Source organism: Podarcis vaucheri, assembly GCF_965113315.1.
Source record: "Podarcis vaucheri genome assembly, chromosome: 8".
NCBI classification, from domain to species: Eukaryota; Metazoa; Chordata; class Lepidosauria; order Squamata; family Lacertidae; genus Podarcis; species Podarcis vaucheri.
Window position 1 is genome coordinate 48,897,547 of NC_138766.1, and position 26,621 is coordinate 48,924,167.

At 43.5% G+C, this 26,621-nt stretch overlaps 1 protein-coding gene across 2 annotated transcripts; it reads right to left on the minus strand.

The window, feature by feature from the left end:
- Window positions 1-1,550: 1,550 nt before the first annotated feature.
- On the minus strand, window positions 1,551-23,688 carry ANKRD29 (ankyrin repeat domain 29). 2 transcript variants are annotated; one of them, XM_082234843.1, is made up of 10 exons: window positions 23,341-23,688; window positions 19,367-19,477; window positions 18,768-18,866; window positions 15,992-16,090; window positions 11,123-11,221; window positions 10,008-10,106; window positions 6,112-6,360; window positions 3,779-3,874; window positions 3,158-3,256; window positions 1,551-1,911 (listed from the first exon to the last, which is right to left on the minus strand). In XM_082234843.1, exons 1-10 carry the CDS (start codon window positions 23,374-23,376, stop codon window positions 1,828-1,830), a joined length of 1,071 nt encoding a protein of 356 aa, XP_082090969.1. In that variant the 5' UTR covers window positions 23,377-23,688; the 3' UTR covers window positions 1,551-1,827. The 2 variants fall into 2 exon arrangements, with proteins under 2 accessions (XP_082090969.1, XP_082090970.1); XM_082234844.1 differs by having other exon boundaries at window positions 6,112-6,210; window positions 23,341-23,682.
- Window positions 23,689-26,621: the final 2,933 nt, after the last annotated feature.

Here is a 26,621-nt window from a genome sequence, read left to right on the forward strand (position 1 = left end):
TGCCATCAAGTGTGTTTCTAGGAACAATTTGGCTGGCCAGTGTTGGAATAAGGACATTATGTGGGCTAGATAGACCCTTGGTTTGATCCAACAAATATAATCTTAACTGTATTCTTTTACAGAGTAATAGGCTTTCATTACTCACTTTGTTCTTGGGATGTTCCAAAGGACTAACAGGCACACACAGGATTGGCTTCAATGTACTGCTAGTTTCACTCGAACAATGGGGCTTTGCCCTCTCTCCTTCCTTGCATGCCCCCCAATCCTGCTCTGGGGTTCCCCAAGCCTCCAGAGCAGATTAGGGGGCGAGGAGGAGAGTTTTGCTTGTTCACAACAACTTAGTTGAATCCCAGCCACAGAGCCTTATTCCATATTATAGTAGCGTACTTCCCTCCCCCTAACAGTCAGTTAATCATACAAATCCTGAATGCTTGCATCAATTTTAAATAATTAGTATGTGAAATAAAATTTATCGTTTTGCCTGCTTTAAGTATCTCATCCCAGAATGAAGGCAAATCTTTTCAAAAATTGATTTAAATTGCATAGAACATGTGTTTGCTAGCCTTTCCTGCATGGTTGGGCTTCCTAGCGTATTATTGTGCTTGCTCAACATAGTTCCAAAAACCTTCTGGGATCCAACAGTAGACAAACCAGTTGAGTAAGGGCTTAACCATGCATTATGCTTTTCTTAGATTTAGGAAAACTTAATACGCATTGTTAACCATACTTGGATAAATAATTTGAAGGGCAATATACAAACAGATGCAAAGCTCCATGAGATATGCATTAGATAGATAGATAGATGACAGACAGACAGCATCTCTATATAGGAAGATAGGTCTTGAATAAATAAATGGAAAGCATCATTAAGTAGGCAATAAGAAATCTGTCTAGAGATCACCACTAGGTACTTACGTGTGTAGTAAGAATATAATTTAGGAAGTGAGCCTTGGTATTAAAGAACGCTAATAGCTATATCATCCCAACATGATAGGGGCTGGCAGCCTGCAGCCCTAGAGCTGCATGTGACTCTGAGCCTAATCACAGCAGCTCTCTTCTCGGTGTTCAATTCAGCAAGAGGAAGCTGTCCCTCTCCTGTCAGCCTACTGGGTAGACAGGAAGACAGACCCAAGGGGGTGGCACCCACTTTGGGCTTTGCTCCCTCCCTGCCAACATCTTCCTTACCCCCCCAAGCACCCCCAACCCTGCCCCCCTGCACTGTGACAACTACAATCTAACATGTGATGTGTGCCTTAGCAGGGGAGTGCTGCTGCAAGTAACTGAACATCCCACATTTTTATCAGAAACCTTTATGACACCAGTGAGCAAATGGCCTAATTGGTACCACGACACCAATGGGCTATAAAAGGAGGCTTGAAGCACTATGAGAAACCAAACTGCTGGTGCCCCCATCTGTGCCATCTGCAGACCCTGAGAAGGGCTCAGACCAAACTGGACTTGCCAGAGCACAACTAAAAAGACCTGTGCAACTTTTGATAAGAAACAGGAGGTTTACTTCAAGGAACAGATAATGCTACAGCAAAGGAATATTTCTCTGGAGCAGAAAAAGACTTTATTCAGGAAAGCCACTTAGCGACCCAGTCTTCCCTGCATCTGAAGCCAGAGACAAAAATCTGGTGAGTGCAGTGGTGTTAGGACCTTAGCAGTGCCACTCCATGGAGAACCCTGACCTTGTTCACAGTGGAAGAGTCAGGGCATGTTGCTTGAGTCTCAGCAAAACATTTCCAGTTCTGCAGGATAACTAGCTTTGCTTGAGGGCGAATGTGGGCAGGGCTCATTGGCTCTCTCTTGAGATGCAAAGCTGTATTAGCTCTTTCGGTGCTTTTCTCTGGTCTGCAGAAGCCGTAGGATGCGCTCGTTTTTCGTTAGATCTGAAGGCAATTCATTTTTCTGGAAACAAGACACAAGTTGGTTGGAAACCATAGAAAGGACTTTCACCATCTGGTTCTCATGCAGCAAACTTCAAGGAACATCACCCAAAGGAGCATCGGCATTCAACATTCTGCACTGAGCTACATTCAACTGTCGACTCATGTACTTCTCATCAGAAAATATACCAATGCTGCATTACTGAGCCTTTAAGCAGGCTTGTTTAACAGGGACTATAATTCAAAGTTGGCTTGTGAGGAATTACTTAGATTAGGGTGGCTAACGTGGTCCTCGGGTTGTTGCTCGACTACATCCCTGACCACTGACCATGGTGGCTGAGGCTAGGGCCAATGCCATTTGAAGGATTCTGCACTTCCCATCCCCAGGGGAGATCCAAAGGGGTCTTCAGCAAGCTACCCCATCATATTCTAGTGATTTCCCTGGGCTGCTGCAGGGCAGCGATTCTGCTTCAAGGAGCACATCAAGACACTGCAAGGAGTGCAAGTTACTGCCTTTCATTTTCTGGCTTTTAAGTTGAAAGAAAATGAGTCAAAAAGGTTCTACGATGTGGTGAACCTGTGGCCATCCACACCTTGTTGGATTCCAACTCCCATCAATCCCAGCCAGCTTGAGCAATGGTCAGAGCTGGTGTTCAGCAACATCTGGAAGACCACATGTTCCCCATCCTTGCTCTATATGCTATGTTGCAGGGATGAATGACTATTAAACATAGATTTATTTCCAATAAAATCATGATTACTGTCTTTGGAACTCATGAGAGCAGGATCAGCTGACACTCAAATTTACATTCAGGCTTCAGTAGCATCTAGATCTGTAATGAATTGACTTTGGGCTTCCCTTGAGGAGGAAAAATACTATATTGGTCTACACAGATTTGTATTCTAGTATACTGTGGAGGCTCCAGTAAGTTTAAAAGAGGCGGTGGTGCAATTCTGTAATGACAGAAATGTCCAGAAAACCTTATGCCCAAAGAGATTTGTTAGTCTTTAAAGGTGCCAGTTGAAACTTGGATGATTTTGCTGCAACAAAAGTGGGATGAAAGTGGTTGCCGCAAACAGTTTTTCCCAAGAGTTGTGCTGCCCTCTAATGGAAATACACCATATGGAGAATTTATTCTCTGTTTTTGTTCCTAATGTAAAACTTCAGGCTAAAATTACTAAGAATTTCTATGAAGAGATTCATTCAAAGACGGAGACTTCCCTAAGAGTTTCAAAGGTCTGACAATCTTAAAACAAAAGTACATTACCTTGTTCCTAAGGAGCGGATCTGCTCCCGCTTCTATGAGTAGTGCTACTGCTTTAGCACTGCCCCCAAGAACAGCTGCATGGAGAGCTGATGTTCCATTCTAGTATATACAAAAACACAAAATATATCTATATGCAGATGATGTTGCTAACAACAACAACAATAATAATACGTAACTTTTAAATCTCAGGTCTCTTAACAGTGACGCAGCCTTTTTCAACCATTTCCAACAGATGGGTGGGCATAAGAAGACTTTAACCCACCTGAGTTTGAGACATGGCATATGTCAGGCTTCCTCAAACGCAGCCCTCCATATATATTTTTGGCCTACAACTCCCATGATCCCTAGCTAGCAGGACCAGTGGTCAGGGATGATGGGAATTGTAGTCTCAAAACATCTCGAGGGCCGAGTTTGAGGAAGCCTGCATACATAATAGGGAAAAGACCCAGGACCCTGTTCTGATTTATATTAACATCTCTATATTAGAAAAATATTTGAAATAACTTAGGATTTTGAGTCAAACTGAGCAATCTTCTGTGAGAGTCGCACTGAAATTAGAGCTCCCACAGCATCCAAGAGAACTATGGTTCTGAGCATCCCAAATATTTTCTCAGTACTTGCCTTCAATAAACCAAGTGTAGGAGAGAATTTAAGCAATTCCTCTATAACATCACTATATCCTTTGTTCGCAGCTTTAAGTAAAGCAGTTGTGCCATCCTACAACAGAAAGGAGGAGAGAGAAGAAACATGAATTGAAGATGACCATTTGTCCTGTTTTAGACTTGTTCTTGTATAGAATTCATAAGGGAAGGGTCCTCCCATTCATTATAACCCATTTAGAGCATGTTATTTCTCCCATAAGCAGGCTTTGAGTGTCCTTACTGTACATGAAGCCCTTACTGCATGTAGCAGCAGTGCTTTTATGACATCCATACCCTAGCTTTGCAGACTTCGATGTTTAAAAACATTGTCATTGAAACATTCCTAAGATTGTGATCCTATAGTCACTTAATCTAGGAATAGGTCCTATTGAACTGAGCTAGCATCGCCATTCAGCAAACTGAAGCAACTGGCTCAGGTGGTAAGGCTGGTTAACTTGGGCTTGCCTTCCCTGGTATAGCATGGCATGCTTGCTGCCATCAGCAGCCCTCTCCCTCCTTGCTCCCTGCCTCTCTCAATAAAGGTTCAGGGGCAAAGCATTCCTTGGAGTAAAGCATTCTAGGAGCGATGGCTGAGACTCCCTGTGCTCCTGCTGCAGTTTACTACCTAATATTATTAGGAAAAGGTTTAGAATTACTGTACAATTTCCCTCTAAATAGGGCTTCAGCAGCAGCGAACCATAGCAGTGCCATGAGCAGTCTCGCATCCAGCATGCCCAGAATGCTTCACTCTAGGTAGGACCTTGGAGCGGGGAGGTGGAGGGCCTTGCCACTGCTTAAGCAGCAGCAAAATAAATATTAAGTAAGGTTGAAGAGCTACAAACTCTTCTCAAAGCTACAAACTCTTCTCGAAGCTACAAACATGAGTCTGACCAAACTGTGGAAGGCAGTGGAAGACAGGAGTGCCTGGCGTGCTCTGGTCCATGGGGTCACGAAGAGTCGGACACGACTAAACGACAACAACAAGGTTGAAGAGGAGAAAGGGAGAATTGCTACTACCCCTTCCTTCTTTTTATGGCACCAGCTCTGCCTGCTATTGGGCAGCCACCCTGTTGACACCAGCATTGTTACAAGGCAGCGTTGAGTCTGGGGCGAATATGGTGTTTCCCCTGGTGCATCTACACAGCCTCAATTTTGCCATTGCTGCTTTACCCTGTACAGGTAAACTGTATCAATGTTGGTGCCAGGAGGGCAGTCTGCAGCTCTCCCCCCACCACAATGGCTGCTATGACCAAAGGAACGGCACGCACATTGCATTTATAGATGTACAACTAAGTGGTTTTAAGGACATACCTAAAAATGTGAAATTCACAAATGTACACATCACACAGATACATAAACTAGGAAGTCATTTCCCACCCTTTTCCTGTGATTGTCATTTGTTTTAACTGTTTTTAATTCTAAAATTGTAATCCACCCGGGACCTGCTGGTGCATAATAAAAGTAATAATAATGGCGAAGAGTTGGTGGTTTACTAAACAAGAATAATCCTAATCTATTATATTCTACTCATTTGAGTGAACTGTATGTCCAGTGGGCTTTACTTTATTTTGAACAGCAGACCCTTATGGAATCCATCAGTTACCACAGAAGGCTAGTGCTCAAGAAAAAGAACTCTACTGGGCATGCAACGTTTGATAAGAGGTTCTTTAGATACAGATTATCCTTGATCTTAAACTGAGCCTCCAAAATGCGTCAGCCCTCTAACTTGCCTTCAATGCCAAGGCCCCGCTGTGTAATCTATTGAGAAATAGCAAATAACCAAGTGGATCTGAGCACTACATCTTTGTCGCTACTGAAATTTGTCGCCTACCAAATTTTTCTTAGTAACATGGCAGACAGTGACAGGGACCACTCAGAGAGAGAGTTAACTGTTTAATTTACACTTTTATTACCAAGAGGAAAGGGATTGGCTTTTTTCTTAAGTGTGTTTCTGTGTTCTGGTTTTGTAAAACATCTCCAACTTGGAAACAGAAGAAGCTGTTCCTTCTGTTGTAAGATGCCCCTTGCAATGAGAGATAATTGAGAGGGATGCTAGCCAACCTATTCTGCAGTGTTGACTGCCACAGCACACCAATGAGATGTTCTAGAATATGGGTGGGGAACATGTAGCCCTCCATAGGTTGCTAAACACCAGCTCCCATAATTTCTGATGACTGGCCATGCTGGTTGAAGCTAATGGGAGGTGGACTCCAACAACATACAGGCTCCCAACCCCTGTCCACCATATCACAGAGCACTGTTGACTCCTTTTCTTCTAATATAAAGCCCCCAAAACAAAAGGCAGCTACTCACACTCCTTGTAGCATCTCGTTCTGCTCCTCGGAGCAGCATCACTCGCACTACCTCACTGTGACCCATCTGAGAGGCTATCCACAATGGAGCTGTCCCATCCTTTAAGAAGAAGACGAAATAACATGCAAAACAGGACCCATCAGTTTGATACAGGCAGCACGCTGAACAGCTCTGGCAGCTCACCACGAGATTCTGGCTGGAACTCAAGGACAAAATGAACTTGAATCCTTGATGAAAACCCGTTTTCCCCTGGAGAAGGGACATCGTGTTCAGCTCAGCGTTCAGGGAATGCAAACAGGCAAACAGAATCTATATATTTCAGCATGTCCTTGTGGCTGAATAAAAGTTTGAACAGTGCAAATGAAATGTTCAATAACTTATTAAGATGAAAACAGTATTTTCTCTGTTTTAAGCGCCTTAATTAATATCAGATGCTATACCAAAGTTTAAGAAGCAGGAAGTACTGGTTCCTTATAAAGCTTAACGCAGACAAGAGTCTATTTTGTTTGTTATCAGGTCATGAAGTGTAGTTCTGTATTCTTTTGAAGGACTCTTTTTAAACAAAAATAAACAGTTTAAACAGTGCTGAAGTGGAAAAACAAGGCTGAGGGAGAGGAGCTTCTTGAGTTTTACTTCCTGTGCCCAATTCAGTTTAAAAAAGCCTTGCATCTTTTTCTTTTTTAAAAAACCCCAAACAGTTTCCCAACCATAGAATATATAATTCTGCTGAGATAAGAAATGAGCTTCTTTGTAGCTTATACAGGATGCAAATTTAAAACTCTGTACAGTGGTACCTCAGGTTAAGTACTTAATTCGTTCCGGAGGTCCGTTCTTAACCTGAAACTGTTCTTAACCTGAAGCACCACTTTAGCTAATGGGGCCTCCTGCTGCTGCCGTGCCGCCACTGCGCGATTTCTGTTCTCATCCTGAAGCAAAGTTCTTAACCCTTCTTAACCCGAGGTACTGTTTCTGGGTTAGCGGAGTCTGTAACCTGAAGCATATGTAACCAGAAGCGTATGTCACCCGAGGTACCACTGTATTTCAGAAAGGAAATTGCTCTTTGTTTTCTACTAGTGACCATGCTGTGCAGCAGTTAAATTTTGTGGTTAGCTTGCGTATGTTTTCATATGTTGGTTTGTGGATGGTATCACCAAGGTTTCTTAAATATCAAATAGTAGAATTGGGGAAGATTTGAAATGCTTATTTCTTGATATGTTCAGTGATGAGGAGTGCAGAGAGAAGAAATGCCATGGTGAACCTATAGCAGCAAAAGCAAACACCATCTGCCCCACCTGCAATAAAACATGTCTCTGCAGCCACAGCAGGCACTGTAACTCTCCAGCGGTTTGACTTTACCCACAAAGGCACACTCTTCCACTGTTTTCTGAGACAGACTGATGCCGGCAAATATTAATACAAAGAAAAAATGCAAAGGCTTTCATGGACCTTAGTGGGAACCAAACAAGGCACTTAGGATGCAATCCTGTACACAATTATCCAGGACTAAGTACCACTGAATAGATATATATAGGACTGCAACATTTATTATCTTATCTCATTTCCTGTAAACACTCAGTCTGGAAGTTAACAGCTAGCAAAATTGAGGCAGGTAATTAAGTTCAGTGTCACAAGGTGTCAGTGTTTCCTTAGTAACCTTAGAAGACTCAACTGCAGTAAACCTGTTAGTTCAGGCCATAACCTTCTGAGTCAACAGTAGATCTGCCAACTGAGGAGGTGACAGGGTTACTTGTGGACTAGATTGCTCTGGGCCCTGTTTATCAAGGTAGCAACTGAAACCCTGTGGACAGGCTGGTGCAAAATGAAAAGAGCATAATGATAGCGGCAGAAATTCCAAAAACACATGGGGAACAAGGCAATAAATAGTGCATACAATTCTGGTTCCCTTGCCTCAAAAAGGATACTGTGGAACTAGAAAAAGTTCAGATACAGTCAATCAAAGTGAGGCTGAATGTTAAAGAGATTCAATAATGACAAAAGAAAGAAATTTCTTCACACAGTGCAAATTTAAACTACAGTATGGAATTCATTCCCACAAGAATTCATTCCCACAAGAGGGCTTTCAAGAAGCGTAGACAAATGAATAGAGAACAAGGCTATCGGTGGTTACCAGCCACAATGGTTACGTTCTAACACCACCTGCAGAGGCCATATGGTTCAGTGGTTGGAACCTGCAGGAGAAGAGAGTGCTGTTGCGCTTAGGTCCACCTTGTGAATTTCCCATGGGGAATTGGTTGGCCTGTGAGAACAGGATGCTGGATGAGATAGGCCTTTGGCCTGATCCAGGAGGGTTCTTCTTATGTTATAGGAATAAGGAAACACAGAGCGCTAACATGATTTTTACACATCCTATAGTTAATCGTGGCTTTGTGTGCCTGGAAATACCAAATGAGAAGCTACGTCACTTGTGTTCATGCTTGTTATCAGCAACCTGTGAATGTAAATGCTTAAGGAACCTACTTACCCAGAACCTGCAATTTCCCCCATTTACACCTTCATCTACTCTTGGTAGAAAATAACCTCTGGTGCAATATAGTTCAGTCAGGAGGTGGCTCTGGACTTAAGCCGGATTTCTGTGGCACTGGGCATTTCCTGTTAGTAGGGAGCCTCTTTGAGCCCAAGGGCTTACAGTCCCTCATGTGGAACGTTCCTCGGTCCCCATGCCAGCAGTGGGCAGGGCCAAAGCCAAAAATGGGTGGGGAAATGTTACATCCCAGAGCCCTGAAAGTGAAGAGGCTTTTTCACATGTACACACCCAGAGGCTTCCATGCTCAAGAAACAGGCATATTATCCACAGTTGACAGACACCTTCCAGCCGGGCAAAGGCACTATGATGGACACAGAAAAGGGTCAGTGAAAAGGTGCAGCTTGAGCAGGGAGCATGGCTTAGGGTCAGACAAAGCCCAGGAGAGCCACATATGGTCCACATGCCTGAGGTTTTCCACCCCTTGTAGCTGTTCTGGTCTTTTTGGGGAGAGAGAACAAATTTCTTGCCTAACTTTCTGACTTTTGTGTCCTCTAAGGCAGTGTTTCCCAACCGGTGTTCCGCGGCACACGAGTGTGCCGTGAGACATCGGCTGGTGTGCCGCGAGATACCTGGAGGGAGGCGGGCGAGTCGGGCGGCGAGAGGCGGGGCGGCGGCGGCGGCGAGGAGAGGCCGCGCCTCCTGCTGCTGCCTGGCGCTCCTCCTCGCAGCCGGCAGCGCTGCCTGGGCGCCTCCGCGCGACTCTGCCTCGCTGGGTTTGGTCTCCCAGCAGAGACGGGTCACACGCGCCCCTCCCTCCCTCCCTCAGCCTGCGCGGAGGGAGAGCCAGAGAGAGGCATCGCTCCTGCGCTCCGAGGCGGATTGAGCGCAGCTGAGAGGAGCTGCCGAGGGAAAAAACTTTAACTTTTGTGCGTCCCTCCCGGCGTGACGCTGCGCGCTGACGTCACGGGGCGGGGCTTTAATGGTGGTGTGCCGCGAGATTTTTTTTCAGTAAACAGGTGTGCCGTTGCCCAAAAACGTTTGGGAAACACTGCTCTAAGGATTCCATGGCACACATACCTCCTTCAACTGTTCCATGGGACAGATTCTAGGAAATACCTATAATCTAAGTAAGAATGCATAACCAGAAATGCCAAGTATTAGAGGAAGTTAAACTACAACCTCGGCAGTCTGTATAGAAAACCCAACAGCAGCACATGTATCCAAATTTGATCAAATATTAACTTCCATATCAAAGGCACACCAATAACTGGAATGTAGTCAGCACCAAGGCACAGCTGGTTAGTCTTAGCACATGAACAGATGAAGGGGGAAATCTAGGCAATATCAATCTTAAACATAAATAAGGGAGGGTAACAAACATTGTCTGTGTCTTAACAACGCTGAACATTACCTGCCTTGGCTGGTTGACCTTTGCTCCAGAAGACAGCAATAGCCGAATTAAATCCAGGTAACCACCTTGGGCAGCCAGGAAAAGGGAAGTAGCTCCGTCCTTAATTTTTTAAATAAAATATTTAATTAGCTTTTAAGCTGGCAAAAAAAGATTTCTTAACAGAACCATTGAACTCTTCCTTTCCTCCATTAGCCCACAAGCATAGCAAGACTGCTTATATACTGAATTATCTTTTTCATAACTACCGATACATTTCTGCAGCATTGATGAATGCAGAAAGCAAGCTTGCTCTTTAATTAGTCTGCTTCTAGTCTTTCATGTAATCAATTTAAAGATTAAACAATAAACCCTGGTGCTTTCTGAGTAATGGTTCCAGCAAATGTGCATTTGAAGTCTGCCTCTTGTGGAAGTCCTTTGCGAGTGCTGCTGAGCAACAGAAGCTGATCAGATTTTTGGTTTTAAGAACAACTTCCTTTCAATCATTGCTTTAAAGTGCATTACATATTTCATATCCTATCCAAAAGTGCTATTTGAAGCAGCACACATGCTTCTCCTATGACCAGGTGGGCAGCAGCAACAGCAGGTGGGAAAGGAGAATCTCTACCACCCTCTCCCCTGCTGCCACCCACCGACTCGCAGGAGAAGTACGTTAGATGCTTCAAACAGCGCTTAAAGGCAGTCCCCACATTCCAGTTCCAGCATGGAGGGCTGCCTTTAAGTGCTTCTCAAAAGAGCTGTTTGAAGTAGCTGCCCCTCTCCTGGGCTTGGGTGCACAAGAGAACTCTCTGCAGGGAAACTTCATAAAAGGCAGCTTCCATTATTCCCAATCTCCATGTGCAATATTAAAACATGTACAGCTTATAATTTTGCCTTCTCATTCTGTGTAATGTGTAGAATGGCTCAAAGTGTAAGGAGGAGCTGGCATACTGGGCAAGCTTTGAATTTTCCACCAACTCCTTTCCAGCAAGTAAAGTAGCACAGAAACACCAGTTCCAGAGCACTCTGCTTTCTCATTAACAGAAAAAATGAATCCCGGAAAGGTTTCCTTAAACCTTGAACATTCCAGGGGAAAGGGAGGGTCAGAATGGCTGAAGGCCAACTCCAAGTAAACTCACATAAAGCTGATCGTGAACGTTGGCACCGTGTTTCAGCAATGTTTCCACCACTCTCATGTGCCCGTACTGACACGCAGCCAACAGAGCAGTGCCTCCATCCTGCAAAGGGGTGGGGGAGTAAAAAGAAAGCACAGTATAGGCACAAGTGAAGGGGCACAAGTGACGTAGGTGGTATTCTACAGCCTTCTACAAAGGCTGTAGAATACCACCTACGTCTTGCATTTCAATACGATACAATAATAGCAATGAAGAAATCAAATAGAAGTTCTGCAGATAATGCCAGGGGAAGCTGCTGGCAGTGGCAGAATTTAAGCCAGAGCTTTCCAAACTTTTCATGCTGGTGACACACTTTTTAGACATGCGTAATCGCTGTGGGTAAAAGCCTCAGCGCCTAGGGCTTGCCGATCGAAAGGTCGGCGGTTCGAATCCCTGCGGCGGGGTGCGCTCCCGTCGTTCGGTCCCAGCGCCTGCCAACCTAGCAGTTCGAAAGCACCCCCGGGTGCAAGTAGATAAATAGGGACCGCTTACAAGCGGGAAGGTAAACGGCGTTTCCGTGTGCGGCTCTGGTTCGCCAGAGCAGCGATGTCACGCTGGCCACGTGACCCGGAAGTGTCTTCGGACAGCGCTGGCCCCCGGCCTCTTGAGTGAGATGGGCGCACAACCCTAGAGTCTGGCAAGACTGGCCCGTATGGGCAGGGGTACCTTTACCTTTACTTTAATTTCACAACACTGTAATTCATTTTTGCATCATTTCGCGACACAGTAATTCAGTTTTACTATCAAGCCAGAGGTTAAACTAACCCCTTTCCATCCCCTGCAAGAGCGTGGGGAGCGTTCTCATGACACACCTACATACTGCAGCCGACACACTAACGTGTCACAACATTTAAGCCCTGGCCTTGGAACAAGAACTTTGGGAGGAATAAGTGTATCCTGTTGAAGGCTTAAGTAAATATTCAAAGAATCATAGAACTGTAGAGTTGGAAGTGACCCTGTTTAGTTCACAGTGAATGGAAACTGTCCCTATATGTGGCTATCAACCCCACCACTGAACAACACATAATTCCCATATACCTAAAACGTGAAATTCTGAACATGGCTTTTTCTGATAACTTGTCCACACTATATTACTTAAAACAGCTGTCACTTATAGTTTCCAGCAACATTCCCCATCCAAGGATTTGATATCCAGGGTCTCTTAAAACAGGAAAGCTCTTTTCTTCTTTCTTCCAGCATGAACTTGGCTTTCTTCTTCTTGGGCTTTAATGGTCTTGCTGCAAAGCCACAGGCCCTTAATATACTGGCTATGACATTATGACTTCTCAATTACAGTCATTCTTGAAGTTTAGTATCTACAGCCTCCCTTCAGATGTCAAAGAAATAAACAACTATCAGACTTTTAGAAGACATCTGAAGGCAGCACTATTTAGAGAAGTTTTTAAGGACTGATGTTTTTATTATTGTTTTAGTTATGTTGTAAACCACCCAGAGTTGCTGAGGAAACCCAGCCAGAAGGGCAGGGTATAAATAACAAACATACCCCTAAACATTTTGTGAATCTAAATTCGGCCTCATTGAGGGGCAGTATTTCAATGTATGAGTAGTAAAATGAGAGTACCCATAAACTTCTTTTTTTTTTAGAAAAAAAGCACTGATTACAACAGACTTCCTTAAAATCACTAGCACTGGATCCCAAAAAATTTTTTGTTCCAAAAGTCAGCCCCCACCCCTGCCAACATGTTAGCTCAGTTGGTTAAAGTGTGGTGCTGATAACGCCAAGATCACAGATTTGATCCCTGTACTGGCCTATTCCTGCACTGCAGTCAGTTAGACTAGATGATCCTCAGGGTCCCTTCCAACTCTACAATTCTATGGGATGTCATGTAAAACAAAACTGTGTCAGTTTCTTGAAGTAAGGCCTGCCCTTTCACACATCATGCAGTTGGGAACTGTGAGGCACAATTAAAAGAGAAAGCAGATCAGATGAAGTGAGGCATCCTGCCCCCTGGTTGTGTATTTCCAGGAAGTCTGCTTCCTTTTTTACTTTTTCTCTTAGCAGGGCTTTTGAAGCCTGGCTGAGGGAAAAGTGACATTACTGGCGGGGGCAGACGTAAAAGAGGTAAGCAGTGGGGGGCGGGTGTTATTTATTTAGCACATTTTTATCCAGCTCTCCTGCTGCAAAGCCTCAAAGCATGGTTTGCAGATGAATTTTAAAAGGGGATATTCCATGCAAACATGACACAAAAGGAAAAAAGCATGGGGGGAAGTAAAAACATTCTTAAAGTTGACTGAGATGGAAACGGTTCAGCTGGTCTGTCAGCAATGGAAAGAGCTGTTTTGACCCAATTCCACCAAGTTCCCACAGGTGAAGGCTGGTAGTTGTAGCACCATGGAGAGCTGCCAGTGAGCAACTTGCTCCCACAGAGGTTCTGAGGTCTGTAACAAATCCACTTTAAAAAAGAAACAGGCCATTTTCTGGACAGGAAGGTTGTAGAGACAAGCACTGAAAAGTGTGAAATGAACAAACGATTAACTGGAAAACGTATAAAACACTCTGCGGGCAAATCAGGATGAATGCTCATTCCTACACTTAAGACATTTCTCTATTCCTCCTCATCTAAAAAGTAATGACAAGCACTGCTTCCTAGGGAAGGTGTTTCACATTCCTCATCTTTTTTTGTACTGGATGCTGTTGTTTATGTTAACTCTGGAACAATTTTGGCTACATCTGTAGGGAATTAGAAGCTGAGGCTGCACCGCTGTCTCTGGCAAATACGCTGGAAATTCCGAGAAATGAAAACCATCCTGGCACAACTGCACATCAGCAAATCAAAGCAGAGACTTTTGCATAATGCTGGCGTTACACATGCGAGGTCTTTTCAAACCAGAAAAGCCAAGGCAGAAATCATATTGCTGATGCTGTGCATTTCACGACAATAATGACAATGGGTTTCAGCTATTGCAAAATGCTTTTTTTTTTTTAACAAACCAACATGCAGTGCAATGTGCTACAAAGAGCTGTGCATGCTCTCTAATTTTTCTGGTTCCCTGCTGCAGTCCTCCCCCCGCCGCCACATGCACATCCCAATAACACTACTTCGGAATATTGCCACTGCCGTGTTACTGTGCAATCTGGAAGGAAAGCAAAAGCCAATCTCTCCTGACTACCTACCCAGCCACATGAATGCAGAAGGCTACATCCTTATGTACACCACTTAAGACCTTGGATAATTAAGCGGTATATAAATAGCAAAAATACCGTGCATGCCTTAATGTGAGAGAGTGCTCCCTTTCACTCTCTCCCTCTCTCTCACTGGCACTGGCTGACTTATTATAGATTTTCATATTACATTAAGTTCTGAAAAGAAATACGCACAATTCTCATCTCTCTTGCTTTTGATCTTCCAGGGCAAACGTTTGCAAGGGGGAACTTGTGCATGTCCTCTGTGCAGAGTTCGATAGGTTTCCTGCTTTTACATTAGATCTGGACTCTAAACCGTGGCTAACCTTAACTAGTTTGCTGAAACAAGCCAGCTTCATAATTATGATCATCCACAATTTGAGAGGTTCGGATGACACAACAAGCTGTGGTTAATAAAGGGGGGGGGATGAAGAAAAAGCTTCCAAACTCCTCCTTGCACCGCAGCAGAGCCAAAGGCTTAGCTAGGCTCATTCTCATCATGCTAAATTATTGTGAGATGTTGAAGCTGGGCCAGTGCCTCAGCTTTGGTTCCCTACATGTATGAAATAAATAAAAAAACAAGGTTTTGGTGAGGGTAAGGGAAAGAACTCCAGAAGTAAATAAATGTAACAAAACAAGTTCAACACAGTTTTGTGCACTAGGCTGGAATACTGTCATTCGGTAGTATGCAGCTAAGTTTTACTCCAAGGAGAACCACTGAAATTAACAGACATGACTAAGTTAGGTCCATTAATTTTAATGAGTCTACTCTAAGTAAAACTTAATTGGATACCACCCTTGTTTCCGAGACTAACGCAGCCACAGACTCTTAAGTCCCATAAAACTAAGGACAGGAACTGGTGCTTCAGTTCTGTGGATCTGTCCTTCCTTAGCACTCTAAGATCTCTTCCAAATCTGTGCACTTCCGTGCTTTGTTTGCTTCCGTTCAGTTAAATTCAGTGAGAAATTGTTTTAACAGGTGGCCAACAGCAAGAGTTGATGGGAAAATTGCCCTACATTCAATTATTCCCTAATATGAAGAATATAGAGCAAGAGTAGAAAAGGTGAAGGTGAGACGAGTGCATTTTGCATGAGCCATAGGTGATTTCATGCTAGCACAAAGAAACAGATTTTGCCTAAAGCAGTTGTGCAGGTGGCATTGACTACGGAAAGGAGTCAGTTCTTTCACAATTCAGGCCATGGTCATCTGACAGCCTAAAGCACATGAGTTATTTAGTCTTATCTTGGCAGGTATACAGTAGCTACTCCTGTCATGTTAAACATGAAATGACAGCATCTTTTCAAGAAAATCCAGCTGCCTGAGTGCCTGCAGCTGTAAATTCCATACAACTTGACTTCCAAGCAGAGTGGCCTCTTTCTGTCTTTCTTTTTTTCCATTTTAGATATTGCTTCTTGACTTCACACCACTGGGTAGCATAAAAGAGACAACCAATCTGGTCAGCTTTGGTTCTGCCCTTTTGCAACGGAAAGAGTAAAAATTATTAGGAAATGGAGCAGCACTTATACAATGAAAATGGAGCAGTAAAAGCCTGAGCCGAACATATGTCCTGCCAGAGAACTGTGTGGCAAGAAGCAAAATTATATCACGGGCCTCTCGCTTGCTCTCCATGCCAAATCCCTGCCTGCCAAAATTCATCATCGTGTTAAAGCCAAGCACAATCTCTTACTTTGGTTTTAAATTCTGTGGAGGCTCCATACTCAAAGAGAAACTTCACGATATCGTTGTGACCTTGTTGTGCAGCAAAGAACAGGGCAGTGGCACCAGACTGAAAAAGAGAAACATAAAGCCCATGGATTAGGTATGTAAGTACATTTCATTTAATCTACATAACAATGTCTTTTAAAACCTTATTTTAAAGTTGGTAATGCTTGAAATGTACAAATCCAAATTCTCATATCTAGCAGCAGCTGCTCTTCAGTTAAAACATTCCCACATGGTTCTATTCTGGAAGATTCCAGGACAGCCTTCCCCAACCATTGTGCCCTCCAGTTGTATTGGACTACAACTCCCATCACTCCCAGCCAACACTTTAAAAAAAAAAAAACTTTCAAAATGAGTAACAAAGCCGAAATTCAATTACTACTTGTCATAGCTTAGGGATAGAACAACTGAGAAAACAACCTGTTAAATTTCTGTAACACAGCTGTGAGGGGAAAGGAAGGCAGCGGCCTAGTATACACATAATGTTAAACCATGGTTTAGTTAGTGCTATGTGCACATGACTTGGGTTGCACACTTCCCCCTCCCTTTTTCTCCTCCTGCATCTCAGTGGGGAGAGCTTCTGAAGCCAGTTTCATAACCCATGATTTGATGTTTTATTATAACCATTCTAGAATTTGTTTTAAACCACAATCCCAAGTTATCTAGAAGAGTTTGGATTTGATATCCCGCTTTATCACTACCCTGAGGAGTCTCAAAGCGGCTAACAATCTCCTTTCCCTTCCTCCCCCACAACAAACACTCTGTGAGGTGAGTGAGGCTGAGAGACTTCAGAGGAGTGTGACTAGCCCAAGGTCACCCAGCAGCTGCATGTGGAGGAGCGGGGAAGCGAACCTGGTTCACCAGATTACAAGTCCACCGCTCATAACCCCTACACCACACTGGCTCTAGGAACAAATACATTAAACCGTTTACCAAGTGGTTAGCTACAAAAGCATGCATGCAACCATATGGCAAACCGGTCATCTGTACATCAAACGGGATACATTAAAATAAGTTTAGCAAGATCTGTTGCTATGCCTTCCCCTTGTTGAACACTTCAAACGACATTCTCAGAGTTAGGTCAAGTGGACATGCTAGATTTATTCTCCTAGGTCTCTTTATCGGATGCTTAAGTACACTGAGATAATGAAGCTGCTCACATACATTAAGGGCTTTGTTGGATGAAAGCCTCATACCAGCAACTTCTAAAGCAATTCTAACCATCTTTAAATTCATCTAGGAAAACTGCTATTATCCAGCAGTAGATCTGGTAATGTTGCAATTTGCAGATGTCATCAAAGGGACCACTATCTTAATTTTAGGTAACCAAGACAGGTATACACACATATTTTGTAAATAGATGAGAATTGTGTCATCCTTTAGACATATACCTGTTTTCTGTTATCAGGAAAAAATGACTCCAGGCTCCTGGTGCATTATCAAGATGCTAAGTTTTTGAATAATTCTAATGCAGGCCTAGACAGACCACTTATTTGCTACTGGAGGGAATTCTGATATCACCAAATCAAGCTTGCCACTCCTTCTTCTCATAAGGTATCTGTGAATTTAATATCTGCATGACAGATAAAAACTTAATGTGTGAAGCCTTTCCCAGTGCTGAGATGCCTTGATAAGGAAATCTCCACCTGTTGCATTTCTGCCTGTCATACAGATATGCAAAACAGAGGAGCCCTACCATGGAAAAGGTGGCAACTTTCACTGGTGATTAACTTTCTCTCTGAGTTTAAAAAGCAACAGTGAGAGCTGCAATTAAAAGCTGTGCATACAAACAGGATATGTTAAAATGAGGATGTGGTTGTCACTATATCCTGTAGTCCTTTTGAGACAGGCACTTAAAAGGCTGTTAGGAAATAAGTTGATTAAAATGCTATAATGATGGAGGGGGATTAGAAGCACCATCCTGGGAGAATAGCAACCTCCAATTGTCAGGCCAAGTCTGAGTTGAACTACACTGCTTGCTGTTTAATGGCAAATGATGTCTCCTGCTTGTACAGAAGCCAGATAAGAGGCTGACAACCCTACAGCAAGAGATTGATATCCTGGTTGCAAGTAACCAAGGAAATTCAAAATATCAACTCCACTATTCTGACTCATTTCTGCGTTCTGTCATCAGTCAAAGATACTGGCCGTGTTTACACAATTTAATCCTGGCTTAATTGGCTAGGTTATGTATGACCTTCATGTACCTCCAGCTACCCCCTTTGCTCTTGCTAGCTCCCCACAAGCAAAGAAATAAACCAGGAAGCTGCAGTTAATCCGAGTTTCCTGTTAAGTGCAAACTGGGGTCTTAAGGTGGATTCCAAACAAGCCAAGATTCAAAAGCCAACTTTAAATTAAATGAAAGTTGACTTCCTAATCCTCTTCTTTAGAAGCCATCAATGTGTTCCTGGCTTATATGAAATGGAAATCTATGGTTAATTTGAGCTTCCTGGCTTGCTTTTTGTGGGTTTTTTTTGCATAGGGACTGTATACAAGTACACAACGCATATCATGGCTTATTACATCAGGAACTGATCATACTAACTAGGGCATTGTGATATCCTATTGCTCATCTTTGGGGGCCCTTAGTAAATCTACTAACCAGGACCCAAACTTGCTGACCGCATATATGTCACTCATTGCGTACAGCCACAAGTTCTCACAATAAAATAGGTCTTGAATCTTGCATTTTGGCCTAGTCTTTCTTGCAATCCCATTTAAAATTAAGAATTCTACCATACCTCTCTCTGAAGGTTGATATCAGCTCCTTGCAGCACCAATTCTCGCACGCATTCTTTGTGACCATAGTACGATGCTACCATAAGCGTTGTTGAACCAAGCTGGGCATAAAGAAATACAAACTCATTATCTTAAAACTAGGATAGAAAGCCATGCAAACCTGAAGGCTGTATATAATTTCTCTGCACCTGCTCAATAGAGAAGGGAAGGCCTTTTGGCACACGCAAAATGCTTTGTGCTCCCTGCTGAGCAACTATTGAACGTTCCCATACTTTGAGCACAAGAGGATGCTAGGGTTTGTGGCTTCTGTGCAAAATGAATCCCAGCACTCCAGATCAGTGAGTCTCGATTTTCTGCTGAAATATGTTGGAGGGTTTGCAAACTGTTGGAAGGTGTGCAAACTGCTTTTTAAGAAAAATAAAAGCACAAGGGGAGTCCCAGTCATGTAACTGCTATGTAACGTGTTGTTTGACTCCTGCTTTTGAGCACACTCAATATGAAGAAAATAATGCATTCATGTCAAGTTTCCCCACTCTCCCACTAGACCAGATTATGCAAACAGATGCAAATCATCTGTTCCTGTCATGCACAAAGTCCTTACACTGTCTTTGCAGTCCACATCCACACGCCCACTGTTCAACAGCAGCTGGAGAAGTGCCAAGTTTCCTTTCCTCGCAGCCCAAAACGCAGCATTTGCAAGTGGTGTCTCCTTCTGTTAACAAAACCAAAATGCAACAAAAATCAGATTATTCTGTACAAACACGGGGATATCTGTGAAGTCTTGCTAGTAGGGATCTTTTTTCTTCTCTCCTGGCATGGGCCCTTTGCTTTTAACAGTGCATGTTCTCTGCTTTGTTTTCTTAAGTGGTTAACAGAAACACAGCTGTTCCGCAAAGGAAAGCTGCTCTCCACCCATTTGACTCTCGAAGAACACCTTCTTACCCTGTGGGTATTGGGCCTACACACTAATGCAAGCATAGAGTTATTATTTTATGCTCTAGAACATAGCTTTCCAAACTGTGTGTCATGACACGTTAGTGTATCGGCTGCAGTGTGTAGGTGTGTCGCGTGAACGCTCCCCAGGCTCCTGGGGCTAGAAAGGGTATAACCTCTAGTTTGATAGTAAAACTGAATCACTGTCACGAAATGATGCAAAACTGAATTGCTGTGTCACGAAATTATGCATGTCTAAAAAGTGTGTCACCAACATGAAAAATTTGGAAAGCTCTGTTCTAGAAAGACCACACATAGCACACCAACCTGGCTCACCTGTAACACCCTTGGTCACAAAAGGGTGGATAAGATATGCATAAGAACAGAAAGGGATCAGACCATTGTGAAACAAGCACACAAGAATAGCTTTTAGGGCAAAACCCTATATTCAATATACAGCAGCTAAAGGTAAAGGTACCCTTGACCGTTAGGTCCAGTCACGAATGACTCTAGGGTTGCGACGCTCATCTCGCTTTATTGGCCAAGGGAGCCGGCGTACAGCTTCTGGGTCATGTGGCCAGTATGACTAAGCCGCTTCTGGCGAACCAGAGCAGCACACGGAAGACGCCGTTTACCTTCCTGTTGGAGCGGTACCTATTTATCTACTTGCACTTTGGCATGTTTTCGAACTGCTAGGTGAGCAGGAACTGGGACCGAGCAACGGGAGCTCACTCCATCGTGGGGATTCGAACCACCAACCTTCTGATCAGCAAGCCCTAGGCTCTGTGGTTTAGACCACAGCACCATCTGTGTCCTTCGTACTGCAGCTAAGGGGGCATAAAATCTGGCAGAACCAACACCCTGGTATGCTAGAGGAACACAAGCTACGTTGTCATGCTGGTGGAATGGCTAAAATGAGGCAGAGTCATAGTTAGCCATGTGGCAACCTAGAGAAGGAACAATGCAATTCCACCGCACCCTGTGTGCCTCAAGACCATGGCAATGAATTCCAAAGGGCTGGGCTTTAAATATTCAGATAATTATTCAGTGCAGTGACTCAATTAAAATATTTTAATCAATTAAAAAGCTGTTGCTTGTGAATCACAAAACAGATTAGATGTTTTAAATATTACAATTACAATACATGGCAGGTGTCACCTTAGAAGAGGAAACCCTCTCTCTCTTCTACACAGGAGGGAATGCTTCTTCTAAAATGGAGCTGGATGTGACACATGTGCATCTTTTCCAAAAACAGAGACTGGGGGTGGGTGGGTTCTATTGTTTTACTCCTATACAAATTTATGTCAATTTTAATTAACCAACTAACCAAAAATAATAAAATTATCTGGGTAAAAGCTTAACAAAGGGCATAAGGAAAAGATAGATCCTCTCCAGATGACATAATTGTTGTTTTTAGGGGAATGTTGAGATGTTGCCCATTTCCTGAGGAAAATCCAACTACTCTGTCTCTGGAAAAGCTTATATTCTCTTAATTCAAACTACTATGTCATTCCCTACAAAAAGCTTTGTATCTTTCTGTCATTGTGCTTGTTTTTTCTTCTTCTTTGGAAGCTTGTGCACTTTAGCTTTCCAGCACTCCAATAATAAGCGCTCATAAAAAAACACAATCATACAAATGAACAAAATGTTCTGCAATAAGATGCAGGTTGAAGAGAAATATTAAATATTTGCAAACAGCATCAAACTTGAAAGTATCTGTTTAAAGAAACAAGAATACAGTGGTACCTCAGGTTAAGTACTTAATTCGTTCTGGAAGTCCGTTCTTAACCTGAAACTGTTCTTAACCTGAAGCACAACTTTAGCTAATGGAGCCTCCCACTGCCGAAGCACAATTTCTGTTCTCATCCTGAAGCAAAGTTCTTAACCCGAGGTAATATTTTTGGGTTAGTGGAGTCTGTAACCTGAAGCCTATGTAACCTGAAGCGTATGTAACCCGAGGTACCACTGTACATGAACTGCATAATATAGAGACCAATGAGCACACTTTCAGGTGAACATTTCTGTTTATCAATTGTCACCTGTTTTCTGATGAGTTATAATCCTCCTCTCTTTTATGTACTTGGGTGAATTATGTGGATTTAGGCTTCTTACTGCAATCCTTGAAGTCCAGCCTATCTAAATTTATTACCACCCTAGTACGATAACATGCTCTCTCTGACTAAACAGCATAACCAAGGAGGAACAACTGACAAGCATCACCTTCATTTTTCAGAACTATTACTCAGAATTTCCAGCTAAAAGGATCAAGTAACAAGGAACGGGACAGATCCCTGCCCCTGCCTGAGACACGGGAGAGCCACTGCCAGCCAGTGGAGAAACTATTGATGGAAATGTACCAGGGATCTCACTCAGATAGGGAATCCTATGGCCAGTGCACATGTCTACAGAATGGGGCAAGGCAACAATTTCAACTTGTTTTTTCAGTATGTGATGGGGCAGGAAGTTTGTCAGCACCCCTCTTGTGTAACACAGCCTCAAATTTCATACAATATAATACAGTGGTACCTTGGGTTACATACGCTTCAGGTTACAGACTCCGCTAACCCAGAAACAGTACCTCGGGCTAAGAACTTTGCTTCAGGATGAGAACAGAAATCATGCTCTGGTGGCGCAGTGGCCCCATTAGCTAAAGTGGTGCTTCAGGTTAAGACAGTTTCAGGTTAAGAACGGACCCCCGGAACGAATTAAGTACTTAACCCGAGGTACCACTGTAGTGAGCAAAAGTGGGCGTGGGCAGACATAAAGATACAAGAGAGAGGGCCTTTTTGGTTGTGGCATGTAAAATATGCAATGCTCTGTGGAGGGAGGCCAGCTTGGCTCCTTGTTCCTTGCATTCTGGCCAATGGCAGAAGCCAACTTGTTTCAGCAGGTGCTTGGCTGCACACAAACTGAAATTATTATAATCCACAGTTCATTACTTTAATTGCTATGTTAAAACTATTATTTTTTCAGTCTGTGTTGGTTTTGCTGTGAGCTGCCTCGAGACTTCCTGAATTACTTCTGAGGTAAAAAGTATCAGGAATATTAATAATAAATACACAAATAATTCAGCGCAAACTCTTTTCTCTATACAGCATCCTCGGACATGTTATGTCTGCGTTGTGCAGAAAACATCTCCTCCTCCAACACTGCTCCACACAGGGCATGTTTCTGATGCTAGGTCTCATCCGCCACACAGCACGTGCAATAGTTAGCAGGAGAAAAGAGGAGTGCTTTTGTGCATGGACAGAGAGCTTTCCCCTCACCACTCAACATGGCCAGCCTTCGCACATCTGGGATGGGCACCGCTCAGTTTAAAACACACACAGAGAGAGACTCAGTCTCAAACAGAGCCTGAAAATAAATGCCTCGCCCACACTCCACATGCTTAACCTTTCAACACTCCCCCACCCCGATCGCCGTTTAATAAAAAGCAAACATCGCTTTAGCCAGCCACCTGGTTCCCGCCAGCTGCATTGGCGCTTAGGAGAAAAGAGAGGAGCCCAGCTTGCCCCGCAAAGCCAGAGGCAGCCGCTGAGCCAGGCCTGCCATGGCATCTGCAGTGATAACGGGTCACAGCCGCAGGAGAACTTGGAAGATGATGAAAAAGCCGAACAGCAGCGCGGCTGGGGAAAAGCTTACCTTGAAGGACATGGTGAGATCCCCAAAGCGGTTCATGCCTGCCAAACCCAGCGAAGCCGCATCGCTTCCCCAGCAGCACTTCCTTCCCAGGCCTTCCCCGGCGTCGGCACGACAGCGATCATTGGCTCGCCTTGCGGAGCCGCTGGAGCAGAGCTGGCTGCAGGGCTGCAGGCGGCGGCAGCAGCAGCAGCAGCAGCACCGCGCCCGAGCCGGCGTCTGAGTAAGAGCCGCGGCAGTCTGCCAGCCAGCCAGGCGGCCAGGCAGCAGCAGCACGAGGCCTGCTCTCCTTCGCAGCTTGCACGCTTTGCCTTCTCATCATTGCCCCCTCGGAGAATTCCCTCGCCCGCTTAGGTTACACCGCAAGCGGCTGACCTAGCAACTATGGTGAATTGATATGCAGCCGGGCGTTGAGAAGCGCGCGCTCGTGCTGGGCGTCGCACGTTGCAGCAACACTTTGCAAGCGAGAGATTGGGCTCTGCGCCTAAATGAGGGTAGACAGAAGGCAAAAAAAAAAAGTGCAAGGAGGCCTACTGGCCTTGGTGTGTGCACGCGCAAATTTCACTTGTGAGAGCTGATCAATACCTTTATTAGGATTTCTTACTAATAAAGGTTACTTCTTCGCGAGCTTTGAGTCCTGAAGCACGGGAAAAAATTCTACCTGAGAGTGTGGCCACACACCCACACCCACACACCCTCTCCAGGAAGACAAGCTGTATTAAGGATTCCAGGAATATTGGGAAAGGTAGTTAAGAGTGCTGGGAATTGTATACAAACTACAGTTCCCAAGATACTTGGCCTGTCCCTCCGCCCCCCATCAGGGTTTCCGAAACTTGCCGCGAACAGACCTTCAGTGGGCGTGGCTTGAAGGGCCTCAGCTTCTTTACAACCAAACTTGGACTACAACTCCCATCACCCCTAGCTAGCAAAGTTGATGGGAACTGTAGTCCACAAAACCAGCTGGAGACCCAAGTTTGGTGGTAAAAAAGCTGAGGCCCTTCAAGCACCGCCCACTGAAGGTCTGTTCTAGGCAGAGCCAAGACGTAAACCTTCATTATTTTTACAGTCAGAGCCACCATCTAACAATAACTCCGATCCATGCCCATGGAATGCAACATAAATGGTACTAAGGATGATCCCAAGGATGATGACAGGTATTTAAAATTCTACAATTCACAATTTCTCCTCTAAAGGACATGAGATATTATTGTTAAATACCATGGTGATTTTAAAAAATGCAAAATGCATAAAATTAACACTGAAAATTTTTGCAATAACTTAACTTTGTAAACCTTTTGTGGCCAGGGCAGGCCCGGAAGTAGTTCCCGTGTCTTGTTCCTCTCTAAGGAACCAAGTTCAGCCTTCATGGCATTTAACCATGGCTCAGCATCCTCTGAGGTTAAACTTTGGACCTCTTGGAAACCTGAAGGTTCAACTCACCATTTTGCCTTCAGAGTATTCCATACAAATCACAGATCCACCACTTTGTGGCAGTGCTGCAGTATAAATTCAGAGACACAAATCCTCACAATTTGTATATGCACTATCTGATTACAGCTTTCATCCATGCTAGAAAGTGTGCTATACAAATAATATATTCAATCCAATGGTGTAAAAAGAATGGAGAGCTAAGACATAAAACCTCATGACTTTTACAACTGGAGCATTAGTAACTCAATTCTATACCCATGGATTGCACAATAAAAAACAACTAGCTTGGAACAGCTATGATGCTAAAACACAGATCTGAAATGCTAACTCCCATAGATCCTGATTTTTACAGTTAGATGCCCCAGACCGACAGCCTAATAACATCCTTGCCTACAGACTGCACTGTAAAAATAGATCCAATTTTATATTGTGCCACTGTGGAATGAAGGCATATAGCCAAGGGCGGCACTGATGTTCATCCTCCAGACTTTTCCATGATGATACCCCAAACTGAGTGCCTATGATCTCTGCTCATGGAGTGTATTGTGAGCTTTCATTATGTTATATATTTGCCTTGGAGTATATGCATGTAAATATGCATTTAACAACAACAGCTTGTAAGAACAACAAAAAACTATGAAGCTCTTTGGCAGTGCCACAAGATACTAGATCCGTAATTTAATATTATTATTTATTAATTACCTGATTTTTAATTACCCACCCTTCACCCTAAGGTGCCAGGGCAGGTTACAACAGTAAAACACAATATTAAAAACAGTTTAAAAAAACTTCAGAAAGATATCCCCAATTCAAAAGGGCGAAGCTTCTGTGTCAAATATGCGAACAACACAGTTTGTGTTTCTTATATTGTAATTTAATGTTGTGAACTGGCCTGAGATCTATGGATAAAGAGCAATACACAAATATAATAAATAATGAGAATAATAAGGTGGGTCTTAAAAATATATGCATGCATGAATCTGCAGGCCCTGGGATTTAACATCTGGAGACAAAAGAAGCATCATGAAGACTGAGAACTCTTAACGCGTGCATGCGCACACTGACATTTTTAAAATGGCGTCCTGTGGTGAGTAATGCCATGCCCTTTCATTAACTTTTGCTTCCTCTTTAGTTAATTGAATTCTGGGCACTCTTCTCTCCAGCAAAGCAGCAAAGAGTGTTAGAAATACCTTATGAAAATCACTCATCTCTTACAAAGTAAAACAGCTTTCAAAGTGTGCTTTAAATTATTTACAGGCATATTAAATACTTTCCCCAGAGCGTTTAGCTATACATGCAGTTTTAACTCAAGGAGATTCCACTGCAGTCCACAGCAGAATGCTGCAGTGTGAAATGTGTAGCAGCCACTCAGCATTTTCTGTCACTGTTATCTCGTCAACAGGTAACTTATCAGTGGGATAATTTCTTCATACCTAAACATCTCTGCACAATATATTTAAAGCAGTATCATACTCCTTTAAACAGTCATGGCTTCCTTCAAACTGGGAACTGTAGTTTTTAAGTATGTTGAGAGATTTTAGGAGACTTTTATTGCCATCATAGAGCTACAGTTTTTAGAGTGCTTTAACAATCCACTTCTAGAGGAAGTCTGGGAATTGCAGCTCTCTGTACTGTATAGTGCAGATGGGGCCTTATTCTGTATTGATTGGTTGTCATATGGACGGACTGCATTTACAGTTTTTCCTTCTGATCAAACAGGAATGTGCCTTCTGGCTTCGTGCATCACCAATCCTGGATACTTGATGGTAAATGTACACGAACTAAACTCAATAATTGAGTGACCTATCATGTTAATTTCTCCCCTGCTATATTGTAGGGGTTGTGGATATTTG